This window comes from Chionomys nivalis, chromosome 8 (genome assembly GCF_950005125.1).
Source record: "Chionomys nivalis chromosome 8, mChiNiv1.1, whole genome shotgun sequence".
NCBI lineage: Eukaryota > Metazoa > Chordata > Mammalia > Rodentia > Cricetidae > Chionomys > Chionomys nivalis.
The window spans coordinates 50,199,404-50,213,079 of NC_080093.1; the positions used below are offsets into that span (position 1 = coordinate 50,199,404).

General features: G+C 51.4%; 2 protein-coding genes across 3 annotated transcripts; both read right to left on the reverse strand.

Moving 5' to 3' along the window:
- Positions 1-102: 102 nt before the first annotated feature.
- Brms1 (BRMS1 transcriptional repressor and anoikis regulator) lies at positions 103-10,711 on the reverse strand. 2 transcript variants are annotated; one of them, XM_057778320.1, is made up of 10 exons: positions 10,588-10,711; positions 4,265-4,410; positions 4,084-4,174; positions 3,800-3,927; positions 3,580-3,659; positions 3,410-3,506; positions 2,801-2,893; positions 1,802-1,866; positions 1,347-1,386; positions 103-1,016 (listed from the first exon to the last, which is right to left on the reverse strand). In XM_057778320.1, exons 2-10 carry the CDS (start codon positions 4,401-4,403, stop codon positions 1,009-1,011), a joined length of 741 nt encoding a protein of 246 aa, XP_057634303.1. In that variant the 5' UTR covers positions 4,404-4,410; positions 10,588-10,711; the 3' UTR covers positions 103-1,008. The 2 variants fall into 2 exon arrangements, with proteins under 2 accessions (XP_057634303.1, XP_057634304.1); XM_057778321.1 differs by lacking the exon at positions 10,588-10,711 and adding an exon at positions 10,356-10,386.
- Positions 10,712-11,104: 393 nt separating this feature from the next.
- B4gat1 (beta-1,4-glucuronyltransferase 1) lies at positions 11,105-13,355 on the reverse strand. The gene is made up of 2 exons (XM_057778537.1): positions 12,178-13,355; positions 11,105-11,789 (listed from the first exon to the last, which is right to left on the reverse strand). The coding sequence occupies exons 1-2, from the start codon at positions 13,231-13,233 to the stop codon at positions 11,598-11,600; spliced, it is 1,248 nt and encodes a 415-aa protein (XP_057634520.1). The 5' UTR covers positions 13,234-13,355; the 3' UTR covers positions 11,105-11,597.
- Positions 13,356-13,676: the final 321 nt, after the last annotated feature.

Consider the following 13,676-nt stretch of genomic DNA (forward strand, 5'->3'; position numbering starts at 1 on the left):
GTTCCTGCCTTCGAGAGGGTCGGCCTTGTGGGAGAGCACCCCCTACTGGTCGCAGATGACTCATTCCTGAACCTAACTTTGGTTTTGTGATTCCAGGTTGCTATGGAGAAAGGATGCTGTGTCTCCATGGAAACTAAACCCTTTGCTTAACTGAGGTTCTGGGGGTGGTTCTGACACTCACTGCTAACCAGGGGGAGTATGGCTGTGAGGTCGTCAGCACATGGTGCTGCTGCTAGCTGCCTCCCACACACAGGCTCTGCTAGCCTGCCTTGCCAATCTGCCAAGTGCCTGGAGCAGGTACAGACATGACCCAGTCCCCAGGCACATGCAACAGCCCCTCACCACTCAAGGCCATGTGCTCCACTTGTTTGCCTGTGCCACGCGTAGCTTCCAGTTCTGGGTCCAGATTCTTTTCTAAGTCACAATATCCCAAACTCCAGGGACCCCAAAAAAGCCTGTCTCAGGTGTTACCCCATAAAAGCCTTGATTCCATTATAAGATAACAGCAGACACACATTAGTCACGTCAAGGTCCCAGGATAAGTTTTATTCCAGTCTTTGGAATCTGGGAGGCAGACACCAGGAATGGCCCTGAGAAAGTCTGGGAAGCTGTCATCTCCAGCGACAGCTAGGATGGGGAAGACCCCAACATAATGTTTCTGGCTCTAGAGTTCCTCCTGCAGTGGAGCCCAGCTCCTGGCTCGGTGGCTAGGGGGCAGGGTTGAAAGCCAGGAGGGTCGCTGCTTTGGAAGAAGCCCATCTTCTTTGTTGGGGGACATCGAGGAAGCTACTCTTTGGGAGGGGATGGTGGGCTGGTCAGGGATGGAGGCAACAGTCTTGTTTGGCCAGGTCAGCTTCAGGGCCACAGCTATGCTGATCTCACGGAGAGCAGAGGTCAGGGGACAGCAGCGACTGGAGAGCTACTAGGCAACCCCTGCCTTTGCAGGAAAGTGTTAGTCCCGTGTGAGGTACCAGCTGCTCCAAGGACCCTCTGAGTGTGAACACAGGGTCAGGGTCCTGGGGGCACAAGGAAAACACACTGAAAGGACATTGAATCTGGTTGACAACCATCACTTCCTGAAGGCACCGAGGGAGACTTCCCTCACCACAGGGTTTCTTTCTCCTGCCCTTGCTGACCCACCCTGCCGCGGGCTCCAGTCCTTGATCTTTCTGGGTCTTAGCCATGCTAGGCAAGCACTCTACCACTGGGTCCTCCATGCCACCTTTACATGCCCTTGTTCCATCAGCCAGAGCTTCCCCAGTTGGTTCCTACTCCTCAAACTCCTACAAAACCCTCAAAGTGAGATCAAACTACAGATTCTGATGAGCCGCCTCGCTGGTTCTTACCGTCTGCTTTCCTCTTCTGAGGGGACATTGCTGCCCTGGCCTGGGTGGAGAGAAGAAAGCCTTAGAGTCCACTTCAACCTGTCAACACTGCCACCACAGCCCAGGGTCAAAGCCACTGAGAAAAGTTGCATGAAGTATAAAACTTTCTACACCAAGCTCCGAGGCATCTCTTCTCAGGAGCCAGTCGAGCAGCCTCCCCTCTCCTTCCAGCAAAGCTGCCTGGAACAGGGGCTAACATGAACACATCCTTTCCTCAGCCAGTCTTTAGGCAGGAGGACTACAAGCTACAAGAAAGTTGGGGCACCAGGCTAAGGCAGACCTTGCTGAGGAGCAAGCAGAAAACTGCCCAGCTACCCTCAGATACCGGAGTTGTCACCATGTTTGTGTCAGTAGCATGGGGAAGCGTGCGTGTGTGTGGCAGAGTAGGGTGGGGAAACAGGCAGCAGGGGACCGACCTTTTTGATGGCCGTCCAGTCCTCCAGGATGTCGATTTCCTGCAGCATGTATACGATGTATGGGCCTGCGCAGTGGTCAAGGATGACAACAGGAGACACGCAACAAAGCTCCACTAGACAGCCACAGGCGGCAGTGCAGCCCACCCCCTGCTTAAGAGAGGTGGTGCATGGACAGTGTGGAGGGGGTGCCAAGAGCTTTATTTCTTTGAGACATGGTCTCTCTATGTAGCCGTGGCTAGCTTGGAACTCAGAGATCCGCCTGCCTCTGCCTCCTGAGTACTGGGACTAAAGACCTTGGGTTTAATCCAAGTTCCACCTGCCTCAGGGATCTGTTTTTGGTGAGTGTGGAGACTGTGCTGGGCAAGAACCCTTACCCATTTCCCCTTTTCCACATAGGCTGACCAAGGCCCGTCCCATCCTGAGGAGCCCTGCTCCTCCTGTTTTGTCAGGTTCTGTCAGGAACTGGCTCACTGGACCCTTTTTTACCTACAGGTGGATCCTGGCCTCTTCCTCCTGATAGCACTGTGCTCTGTATCTGAAATCTACCTTTACCCACAAGGGTTCAATAAAGCCTCCATCCTGCAATGGTCCCAGGGCTGACACAGTGCTGTGCTGTGCTGTGCAGCACAGGATGCTCAGTACAGAAGAGAACACACGCACAGGGCTGGGGAATGGACCAGGAGAGACTTCAGAGAGCATCTGACATGACACCACCGTGCCTACAAGCAATAGCTCCAGAGGGGTTAAGCAAGGCCTCGACAGCATAGGGCTGCCCTGAGACACTGAAGGAAAGACAGAGGCTTCAGAGATTGATCCTTACTCGGAATTACTAGGAGTCAGTGAGCTGAGGACCTAGGATGCGGAAGAAAATGCTGACAGCTGGGCATTGCGTGTGATAGCAAATGACCATGAATGACTCTGGAGTTACTGTCCCACACTTCCCTGAGTCCAGGGCTGCCTTGTCCTGCCCAGTTTCAGGCGACCTTGAGTGAAGGATACCAGAAACGAGAGGTGCCTTCTTCCTCTTGCTGGGTGGCAGTGAGTCCCAGGTCCTGGAGCCGCCTCTGGCATGCAGTCTGTCATCCCACCACTCTGTGCCCAGAGAGTCAGGGTCAGGGCAGTGACGCATAGCTAACTCCCACCATCCCCGTGGCTTTACCATGGACCAGCCTGGCCTCCCTTTTCCCCATCACCTCCAGGGCAGCGGTCCCAACCTTGGGTTTGAGGCTGGCAGCCTCTGGGGACTCGGTTTCTGACTGCACACTAGTGCAGGCCTGGGAAGGAGACACTGCCCTTCGTGGGTAGGCCTCAGTTTTTCCACTCACTCAGTACACAGGATGAAGGGCGTTCCTGGACCCCATGTGAAACAGATGCCACCATTATGGAGAGGACTGTGGTTTTTATATACGCATCCATGTGACAGTTGGAGACCTCCCATTCTGAATGGAGGCAGGCAGGGGCCCCACTCTGCTTGAATCCCCACTATATGTCAAACACTGAGGTGAACCCAGTCCTCACAGGAAGTGGGTTGTTAGACTTCCTTTATGCAGCCTGGGAAGCTGAGCTCCAAAGCGGGGGAAGGCAGTGCAGCACTGGGCCCTGGCTCACCAGAGCTAATGTCCAGGCTCTGGCGGTCCTCCTCCAGCCTCTGGATCCGCTCCTGCAGCTCCCCAAGCAGTGTGTCATACAGCAGCAGTTTCTCACTCTGGGGGGGAGAGGCTCTCAGCAGGGCACTTGCTGGACTCAGGCTCCCTCCCAGAGGCCCACGTGCCCCTCACCTCTAGGTGTTGTTTGGCTCCCTGGAGCTCACACTCATATTTATTCCTGATCACATCCAGACAGAAGCCCTTGTAGATTCCTACAAAGGGGGAGAGATCTGCTCGGCTGGGGGCCCTAATATCCCCCAAAAGATCCACAAGAATAGGGAGAGGCAGGGTAGGGACAAAAGTGGCGGGTGACAGAAAACTGTGGCTTTGGGAGGGCAGGACGGCTACGGACCTGCCACCTGAATGCGGATCTTTAGGCTCTGCTGCAGCCCTCCAAGAGGCTCTGTATATTCTGGGGCTCTCTCAGCCCCCACTTCCTCTAGTCTTAAGCGCAGCTGGCTCAGCCGTTCCCTGAATAACCTGAAGGTAAAAAGGCAGCTGTGCACACCAGCTTTCCCAGTGATCACCTGCCCTCAGGCACGTGCCTGCCAGACACTTGCTCCTGTTTTTCAGCCCAGCACTGTGGCACCTGCACCCCGCTGCCCAGAGGCCCACCCCCGAGACCCCCAAGCTCACTTCTCCTTCAGCTCTGAGAACTGCTTTTCCAGGTCCAGCATCTCACTGACACACTCACTGCGGCGCCGCTCATAGTCCTCGTCGTCCATCTCTGAGGGAGAGGCCGATTAGTGCTGCTTCTGCCGAGGGGCTGTTGCTCTTGTGTGCACGTGTGTGTGTGTGACACACTGTAGGGGCTCACCTGAGCTCTCCTCCTCTGACTCCGTCTGACTGCCGCTCCGCTCCTCTTCACTCTCATCCGCCTCCCCATTCATCTCAGCTGCTGAGTCGCCTTCTGCCTCCATCTCTTCTGCTTCTTTGCCTGGAGGCTGGATGGGCATCTGGGCTCTGGGAGAGGGAGTATGGGCCATCACTCACCACTGCCTACTACCAGAGCAGTCAAACAGGGAGCTGACCAAGCAGAAGCCTTGAGTGAAATAAGGGGAAGTGACTGTTGCTACCACACTGAACACATACTTGGTGGGATTCGCTCCTTACAAAACCCAGTACCCGGGAGTGTGGCCAAGGGTATAAGCCTCAATGGGAAAAGTTTCCCATTGCTGATGGGACTGGACCCAAGCTTCTTACTGGGTCCTACAAGACCCTTCATGGATTGGACTTGAACTTTTTAAGTCCAGCTCCTTCACTTCACTGAATGGCCAGTTCTCACATCCTACCCCATTTTTTTTTTGTCCATGCAATTGCTCTGCCTACAATGTCTTCAGCTTTTCTTCCCAGTACTGTCCCACAATCCTCTAGTCTTTTCCTATGTTCCAGATCAAATTTTGTCACCTGCTTCTTCAGTGCTCAGTGTCTCCTTCTCCCTACCCATCTTCAGCTCCTTTCTGGCCCATACTGAAAGCTTAATCTGCAACGAATAGTGTTTAGAGGAAAAGCAAAAAACCCAGGATAGCCATAACAATCCTGGACAATAATAGAACTTCTGGAGCATCACAATCCCTGACTTCAAACTCTACTACAGAGCTACAGTACTGAAAACAGCCTGGTACTGGCATAAGAACAGACAGGAGGACCAATGGAACTGAATAGAAGACCTGAATATTAATCCACACACCTTCAAACACCTGATCTTTGATAAAGAAGCAAAAAATATCAAATGGAAAAAAGAAAGCATATTTAACAAGTGGTGCTGGCATAACTGGATATCAACATGTAGAAAAATGAAAATAGACCCACATCTATCACCATGCACAAAACTCAAGACTAAATGCATCAAAGACCTCACCATAAAGCCAGCCACACTGAACCTTATAGAAGAGAAAGTGAGAAGTACACTTGAACGCATTGGCACAGGGAACCACTTTCTAAGTATAATCCCACAGCATAGACACTGAGAAAAACAATAAATGGGACCTCCTGAAACTGAAAAGCTTCTGTAAAGCAAAGGACACGGTCAACAAGACAAAACAATAGCCTACAGAATGGGAAAAGATCTTCACTAACCCCACATCAGACAGAGGTCTGATCTCCAAAATATATAAAGAACTCAAGAAATTGGACACCAAAAGAACAAATAATTCAATAAAAAAAAAAAAATGGAGTGCAGACCAAACCAGAGAACTCTCAACAGAGCAATCTAAAATGGCTGAAAGACACTTAAGCAAATGTTCAACATCCTTAGTCATCAGAGAAATGCAAATCAAAACAACTCTGAGATTCCATCTTACACCTGTAAGAATGGCCAAGATCAAAAACACTGATGACAACTTATGCTGGAGAGGTTGTGGGGAAAAAGGAACACTCCTGCATTGCTGGTGGGAGTGCAAGCTGGTACAACCCCCTTGGATGTCAGTGTGGTGATTTCTCAGAAAATTAGGAAACAACCTTCCTCAAGACCCAGTAATGCCACTCTTGGGTATAGCCAAACAATGCTCAATCGTGACATGTGTTCAACCATGTTCATAGTAGCATTGTTTATCATAGCCAGAACCTGGAAACAACCCAAATGTCCCTTGATCAAAGAATGGATAAGGAAAATGTGGTACATTTACACAATGGAGTACTACACAGCAGAAAAAAATAAGGACAACTTGAATTTTGCAGGAAAATGAATGAAGCTAGAAAACACTATTTTGAGTAAGGTAACCCAGACAGAGAAAGACAATTATCACATGTACTCATTCATAGGTGGTTTTTAAACATAAAGCAAAGAAAGCCAGCCTACAAACCACAATCCCAGAGAACTTAGACAACAATGCAGACACTAAGAGAGACTTACATAGATATAATCTACCTGGGAAGTAGAAAGTAGAAAATGACAAGATCTCACTGGGAAGTAGAAAGTATAAAAAGACAAGATCTCACCAGGCAGTGGTGGTGCACGCCTTTAATCCCAGCACTCAGGAGGCAGAGGCAGGCGGATCTCTGTGAGTTCGAGGCCAGCCTGGTCTACAAGAGCCAGTTCCAGGACAGGCTCCAGAGCTACAAAGAAATCCTGTCTTGGAAAACAAACAAACAAAACAAAAAAACAAAACAAACAAACAAAGACAACATCTCCTGAGTAAATTGTGAGCATGGAGACCTTGGGGGAGGACTGAAGAGGGCAAGAGAGAGATAGGGAGGGGAGCAGAGAAAAATGTAGAGCTCAATAAATATCAATTTAAAAAAAAGAAAAAAATAGTGTTTAGAGATGAGACCTTCAGGGTTTTCCTTGTTATTCATTTAATATTCATACACACCATGGAGAGTGTGGAGGTCAGAGGGCAGCGTGTAGGAGTCAGCTCTCTCTTTCCACCATCAACACTGGACATCGGTGACAGTTGCCTTACCTGCTGCACCATTTGGTTAGCCCAAGGTGGGACCTCTGTAAGGTGACTAGGTCCACCCTCAACGTACTGATGCCTGATTAGCAGGAGATTCCTGGTAAGATATGGGTCTCTCCTCCCTACCTTCTGAAATGAGCTGCTCCAGCAAAAAGGCTCTTGCCAGACACGGACTCCTCAGACCTAGGACTCTGAGAAATTTTTATTTTATGAGTGTTTTGAACTGTCTTTGTACCATGTGTGCACAGTGCTTGTGAAGGAAGCACAGGATCCCTTAGAATTGGAGTTACAGACATGTGTCTGAGCTGCTGTGTGGGAGCTGGGCATAAAACCTGGGTCCACGGAAAGACCAGTTGTGCCGTAATTGCTGCGCCATTACCTCTCTAGGGCACCAACACCATTTTAGAAAATTTTTGATACTGGGGATTAAACTGATTTTTTTTTCCTTCAAGACAGGGTTTCTCTGTGTAGCCGTGGCTGTTCTGGAGCTCACTCTGTATCTACGAAGCTGGTCTAGAACTCCACCTGTCTCTACCTCTTGAGTGTTGAGACTAAAGGCATGAACCATCATCATCCAGCTAAACTCAGTTTTTTTCCCCCCTTTGGTCCTCCCCCACCTTTTTTTTTTTTCTTCCAGACAGGGTTTCTCTATGCAACAGCACTGGTTATCCTAGAACTTGGCCTCAAACTCACAGAGATCCTGCCTCCGCCTCATGAGTGCTGGGATTAAAGGCGTGTGCACACTGCTGGCTTAAACTCGATTCTTTTTTTTTTTTTTTTTTTATTAAGATTTATTTATTAAGCATACAATGTACTGCTGGCAAGGAAGGCACCAGGTCTCATTACAGATGGTTGTGAGCCACCATGTGGTTGCTGGGAATTGAACTCGGGACCTCTGGAAGAGCAGCCAGTGCTCTTACCCTCTGAGCCATCTCTCCAGCTCCCTAAACTCAAGATTCTTAAGCACGCTGGAAAAAAAGCATTTACTACTGAGCTATGTCCTCAGCATGTTTTGAGAAGTCAGTCTTACTAAGTTGCCCAGACCAGCAGCCCCTCAGCTTCTCAAACAGCTGGTGCTACAGGGTTACAGGCTTGTTCCACTACACCCAGTCAATTTCCTCTTCACTATACACTGCCCCAGTCTCAGGTCAAAGACTGGGGGTTATGACCTGGGTTCTGGTAAGCGCTGAGCCCTAACTCTACCACTGAGCAGTACCCCAGAGTTCCTTATGACCTTGGACAGAAAGCACCTCCTAGGTGGGCGGTGGACATTCAGGTCAGCTCAGGCTTTTCAACTAAGAAAAACAGAGCTTAGTCCCGGAAGAGGTGGATAGAGGAAGAGGTGGATAGATCGCTGGGTTCAAGGCCAGCCTGGTCTGTAGACGATTTCCAGAACAGCCAAGACTACTAGAGAAACCCTGTCTTGGGGGCAGGGCGACCTAGAAGCCAAAAAAGGTAGAAGTCTGAGCAAGTTGCTAGCATGCATGGGTTTTGAGCTCAATTCCCAATACTAGAAAGAAAAAAATAAAAGAGAGCCTGATGTGATGCAGATATGTAACACCGGCCCCAGAGGCTGACGCAGGAGGTCTGCTAGCTCTAAGCCATCCTGGGTTAGCTAGTGACACACACTCTGCCTTAAAACAAAAACAAGGGGCTGGAGACATGGCTCAGCGGTTAAGAGCACCGACTGCTCTTCTAAAGGTCCTGAGTTCAGTTCGGTTAAATTTAATTTAAATTTATTATTAAAATAAAAAACAAAAACAAAAGCAGTGTCTGGGGGTGGAGTTCAGTGGTAGAGTCTCTGCTTACAGAGACAGCTGGACTATATCCTCTGCCTTGTGGAAAAAAAATAGAGCCAGATGTGGTGGTACAGGTCTGTTATCTTAGTACTCAGGAGGCAGAGGCAGGATTGCTGCACATTCAAGCCCAGCCTGGTATACAGAGAGAGCTTCGAGCTGGCGATAGCTGGAGAGGCGATGTCAAAGCCCCAAACAAGTAAGGAGGTAAAGGAATGAATGCATATGAAACTTGGCCATCGTAGCAACTTCTATAGTTCCTCAGGCTTCGTATACACTTGCTCTTCTGACTTCCAACTCCTACTCTTCTGTTGTTTGGGTACCCAGCACTCACACTGAAACTACTCTGGCAGAATTATACGGCAACTTCCTTGTAGCAACTGCCAGCATTTTTCAGTGCTTGCATTAGGTGGCCTTTCATTAACATTAAACACCGCTAAGCCTTCCCTCTCTCCCCCCTTATATTTACTAGGCACCTAATACATGTCAGGTACCACTCACACTGTGACAGTCTTTGGCTTCAAGGAAATGACAAGTTCCTTCCTGGGAGAGAAGGCGAGGAAACAGATCTTAATAATGGTGTGAAGAGAGTCAAAACGAGAGTGTTATGGGAGAGGTGTCTAGACAGGATCTGGAGCTTGCTGCAGCAGTGACAGCTTCCAGAGGAAGAGAGACTAGGTGGGGGCTGGGTAGACGAGAGGGAAGAACAAGTACAAAGACCTAGAAATGAGAAAAGGGACCAGGGACATGGGCATGTAGCTCCCGCTAGACCCAGGCTTCAGGAACTGGTTATCTACAGGGCGAGTTGTGCAGGCAGAGACTAGTCAGGTAGAATCGTGAGAAGGGGTCTGTTACAGAACGCCTAAGGTCAACAAACAAAAGAGGGGCAGGAGAAACCGCTGCAGAAATAGACCGGAGAAGCTCAAAGTCAGGGAGATGAAGAGATTTCCAGAATGAAGGAGATGTGAGAGACTGGTGCTGCCAGAGCACCTGGGAGATAAGATATCCCGGAGGCAGCTGCTCTCTCTGTCCAAGAGCGGGCTTCTTTTCCATGCGGATGGTATTCCTACGTCTCCGACTGCTGCTCTATGAGTCTTACCGGTGGGGTGGACCACACTCCCTCCTCCCGGGCCCCAGAAAGCTTTCTGGCTCTCCATTTCCTAATCTTCTATTTTCATGTCCATCCACCTGACGAATGGGGAAGCCTCACCAGGGCAGGAGCTACACCACTGTCTTATTCACCCAGGCCAATCCCAGCTCACCTGATGACCAGAGATCTAAACACAAATTAAACAAAAGAAACCTTCGCAGTGCAGGAATTGCTTTTTACTTCTTTTCTTCATGGTAACCCTACTTACGGCAGTGGCTACCCATTCAACTAATTATAGTGATGGACCTGTAGAATAGTTAGTTAGCATTTCCTCCTGCTCTGAAAACCCAGCTCTCCAAAACAGCCTGACCGGTCCCCTTCTCTGGTCTCAGATCCCCGCGCTGCCAATCCCTTTTCACTGTTAAGTGTATGTCCTTTCTTAGACGCAGCGTCAAGTCCTAAAGATATCCTTCCTCCAGCTGACTCTGATTCTGACTTCGTTGAATGAAGTCATAACCGTCTGTCCTTAACCCAGGTACAAACAGGGCGGATATACCACTGCTGAAGGGCACACTGTAAAGAGCGAGGTGCATATGCAATTTCTCTTTACAGCCGTCTAAGTACCTCCAGAGCAAGCCTCCAGGAAGGGCAGACTCCTCCCTACAGACGCAGAGAACAAACACAGCTTCTCTGCGGCGTTCCGGGGGCATCCAGCCGCGATCCACCCTCACTCTCACCGGCGCTGCCAGGGAACCGCGGGCTCCCCTAAGGCCAGCGCGCGAGCCGGACCGGTTAAGTCTCCGCTTTGGTTCTGACCTGGAAAGCCGAACCTAGCGCCAGGCATGACCATACGCACCGTAGGGGCTGGGGTCTCGGGCCTCACGTCCGAGACTCCCTGAGAGCTGTCGGACCGGGTGGAAACGCCGCCGCCGCTGGTCTCAGGGACAGAGCTGCGCAGGTCTCCCTTTCTCCAGGAGGTGCCGACGCTTCCGCGTGCGTCATCAGGAGGCGCCCATGGCGGAGCTTACTAATGAGCCACTGGTGTTCAGGCATGCCGGGATACCGCGGGCGGGTCTCCATAGCAACCGACCCACTGTCTCCCAGGCCTCCAACCTGCCCGAGCATCGTGGTCTGTGGCCTAGGGTCCACCGCCGACAACACGATGCTCCTGCCCACAACCCCTCAGCTCAGGAGAGTAACCGAGCCAGCTGTGGGTCTGAACGCTCGTGTATTTACACACTGTCAAATGAAGGCAACCTACTGGAGGGCCCAGAGCTGAGGCTTTACCCCCAACCCTCACCGCGGGGCCTACGGACCCTTCCCTCCTTCAGGGAGCTCGGAAGGGCGAAGGTGGAAGAAAACCAGGAAACTTAAGTTCTACCCCAGTCTGAGCACTGCATTCCATGTTTTCATCTTTCTTTCCAAAAAGCTCGTTTTATTAAATACTCAGGATTCTCAGATTTATTTCAATCATACATTTTGCTCTGCTGCTATCCACCCAACATTGTTAATAATAACAATATAATAATAACAATGGTAACACTGTAATAATAATAGTTCACATTTGTACGAAGCTTACAGGATGTTTTCACATATAGCGTCTCATCTGAGCCAACAGTTCTGTGAGGTAGGTATTTTCACCTCCCATTTTACAGACGGGATAATGGAGGCTCAGAGAGGTAACAGATTTTGTTCAAGGCCACACAGCTAGTTAGTGGTAAAGCTAGGACTTGATCCCAGCACCCCAAAGTCAAGTCCAGTGTTCCACAACCACAGCTACCTCTGTAAAGTGAAGGGGTGTTTCTTACCCCAGTCAGGCCTGAGGAGCCAGATGCTGAAAATTCTCAGAGCACGGGAGGAAAGAAGTCAGCATCGATGGGGAGAGTTGGGGTACTTAGCCTTCAACTCCTGTTTGAACTGGCGGTAAAGGATCTTATTGCGCTGGTTTTCAGCCTCCTTTTGGGGATGGAACTTCAGTGCTTCTTTGAAGCCCTTATGAACCAGAAAACCTTCGTTCAGCACCCCAAAATTAAATCCTGCTACGTGCAGCTCACAGGCCTGGAGAGAGAAGAGAGAGGGGAGAGACAGGAGAGAGAGACAGAGAAAGAGAGAGGAGAGGAGGGAGAGACAGAGAGACATAGACAGAGGAGAGACAGAGATAGGAGAGAGAGAGGGAGAGAAGAGAAAGAGAAGACAGAGAGAGAGAGAGAGAGAGAGAGAGAGAGAGAGAGAGAGATCACAATAATTTAACAATAATTTAATGACATCCTCTTCAGGGCCCAAACAGTCATCCCTAAAGCTTCACTCCACCCCCTACACCCCATGTGGGAATTCTACATCATCCCACCACCTTCCTCTTGCTTCATGGCCTCCTTTCTATCAGTGACCACTCCACCCCTGACACACCTCCAGTCCCAGTCCCACTTGCCCTCTCCATTTTAGTCACCTGACTGATTCGATTGAAGCCATACTGCCGAAAGCGCTCATCAAAGGTGGGCACCTTTCCTCCAGCCACATAAAATGGTTCCCAGGGGTCCCTCCAGGGCACCACGTAGGCAGGTCTCAACAAGCTCTCTTCTGGCAGGTTGACCCAGCGGGAGTAGTTGGTGGGCGCATGGCAAGGCGTGCATAGCCCGTAATAGAAAGGCCGGACTTCGCCCACCTGATAGAGTTGTACTAGCTCATTCTTGTTCACCGGCATCCGGCGGGTTCGGCGGATTTCAAACGCAGGCACCACCAGGGCCATGCCATCCCAGTGGTTACTCTGATCCAACATTTCCCTCAGGCCTCTCCACAGTCCCTCGCTGGGCACCATGTCCACATCAATCACCAGGGCATAGTTGGCCTCTTCTCGAGCCAGATTCCGTAACAAGTTATTGGGGTAGGAGATGTTGGTACCTAGTGCATAATTAATCCCGGGCTGGGCCACCCTGGCTAGCTTGTCAAAGACCTCCTGGCAGGACCGCAGCAGGGCAAATTCCCCAGGCTCCCGGGGGTCGGGCACAGCAGCCTCATAACGCGAGGGGCACACGAGGTGCATGGCGACCCTGGCACGCATCTCAGGACAGTGGCTACTCAGAGCATAGGCCAGCACCGTGGCCAGCTGTGCCTCCTCTTTGGTGGCTGCGAACACTGATACGGACAGTGGGCCCTCCCAGCGCTCCAGAAGTCCGGACAGGTGCAGCAGGTTGTCCACGCTAGCATGCGTGGCTAAGACGACATCGTTGGGGTCTACGGTGGTCTTCAGTAGTCCCCTATAGACGCGATAATCGCCGCTGGCATCCAGAACGCCTCCAGAGGCCAGAGCGGTGCGGAGTTGAGACTTTACCTGGTCCACGGATCGCGGGGACGGCGGGAAGAACTCGAAATACTGTTCCTGCTCCTCCTGCCCGTGCAGTCCGGAGAGCAGCGACAGGTAGAGCAGCTGCAGCATTGCCACCAACATGAGGGCGGCCAGCAGCAGCTGGTAGAAGGCGCATCGGATGGCGTAGGACATTTGCATGGCTCTCGGGGCTCCCGGCGCGAAGCGGGGACCACCGGGCCGTAGCCTCTGCCAGCCACCGCAAGCCCCGTTTTACCGCAGCCTGCCGAACGTAGCCGAGGCCAGCCGAGGCCAGCCGAACCCAGCGCTCAACCCCGCCCTCGGTCTGCTCGCCTTCGTCTAGGAGCGGGCCAGCTCGCCCTCTGTGAGAGAGGAGGAGCTACTGCAGCGGTCGCTGTTCTGCGCGCGCTTTGCAAACGCCGAACCTAACTGCGATCACGTCCGTGCGGCCGCGGACCCCTGGCCTCAGCCCTCTCCCGTGGGATCCGGACGCAGACCCCCGGAACAAGCGCGTCCGGAAACCCCAGACGCTCTCCGGGCCGCGGGAAGTGGAACCCGTGCAGAGCTCAGCTGTGACTCAGTCAACGATGGCGCGGTTCCCGACTGAAGCCCTTGGAGAGGAA

Bases quoted from the DNA above. Each gene is read 5' to 3' on its own strand.
- B4gat1 (XM_057778537.1), bottom strand. From the start codon at position 13,233: ATGCAAATGTCCTACGCCATCCGATGCGCCTTCTACCAGCTGCTGCTG. The intron at 11,790-12,177 runs GTGACTAAAATG...TTCTCTCTCCAG, and splicing joins GCTTCAATCGAATCAGTCAG to GCCTGTGAGCTGCACGTAGC.
- Brms1 (XM_057778320.1), bottom strand. From the start codon at position 4,403: ATGCCCATCCAGCCTCCAGGCAAAGAAGCAGAAGAGATGGAGGCAGAA. The intron at 3,928-4,083 runs GTGAGCTTGGGG...TTTTACCTTCAG, and splicing joins TTCTCAGAGCTGAAGGAGAA to GTTATTCAGGGAACGGCTGA. The intron at 3,507-3,579 runs GTGAGGGGCACG...TCTCCCCCCCAG, and splicing joins GAGCCAAACAACACCTAGAG to AGTGAGAAACTGCTGCTGTA.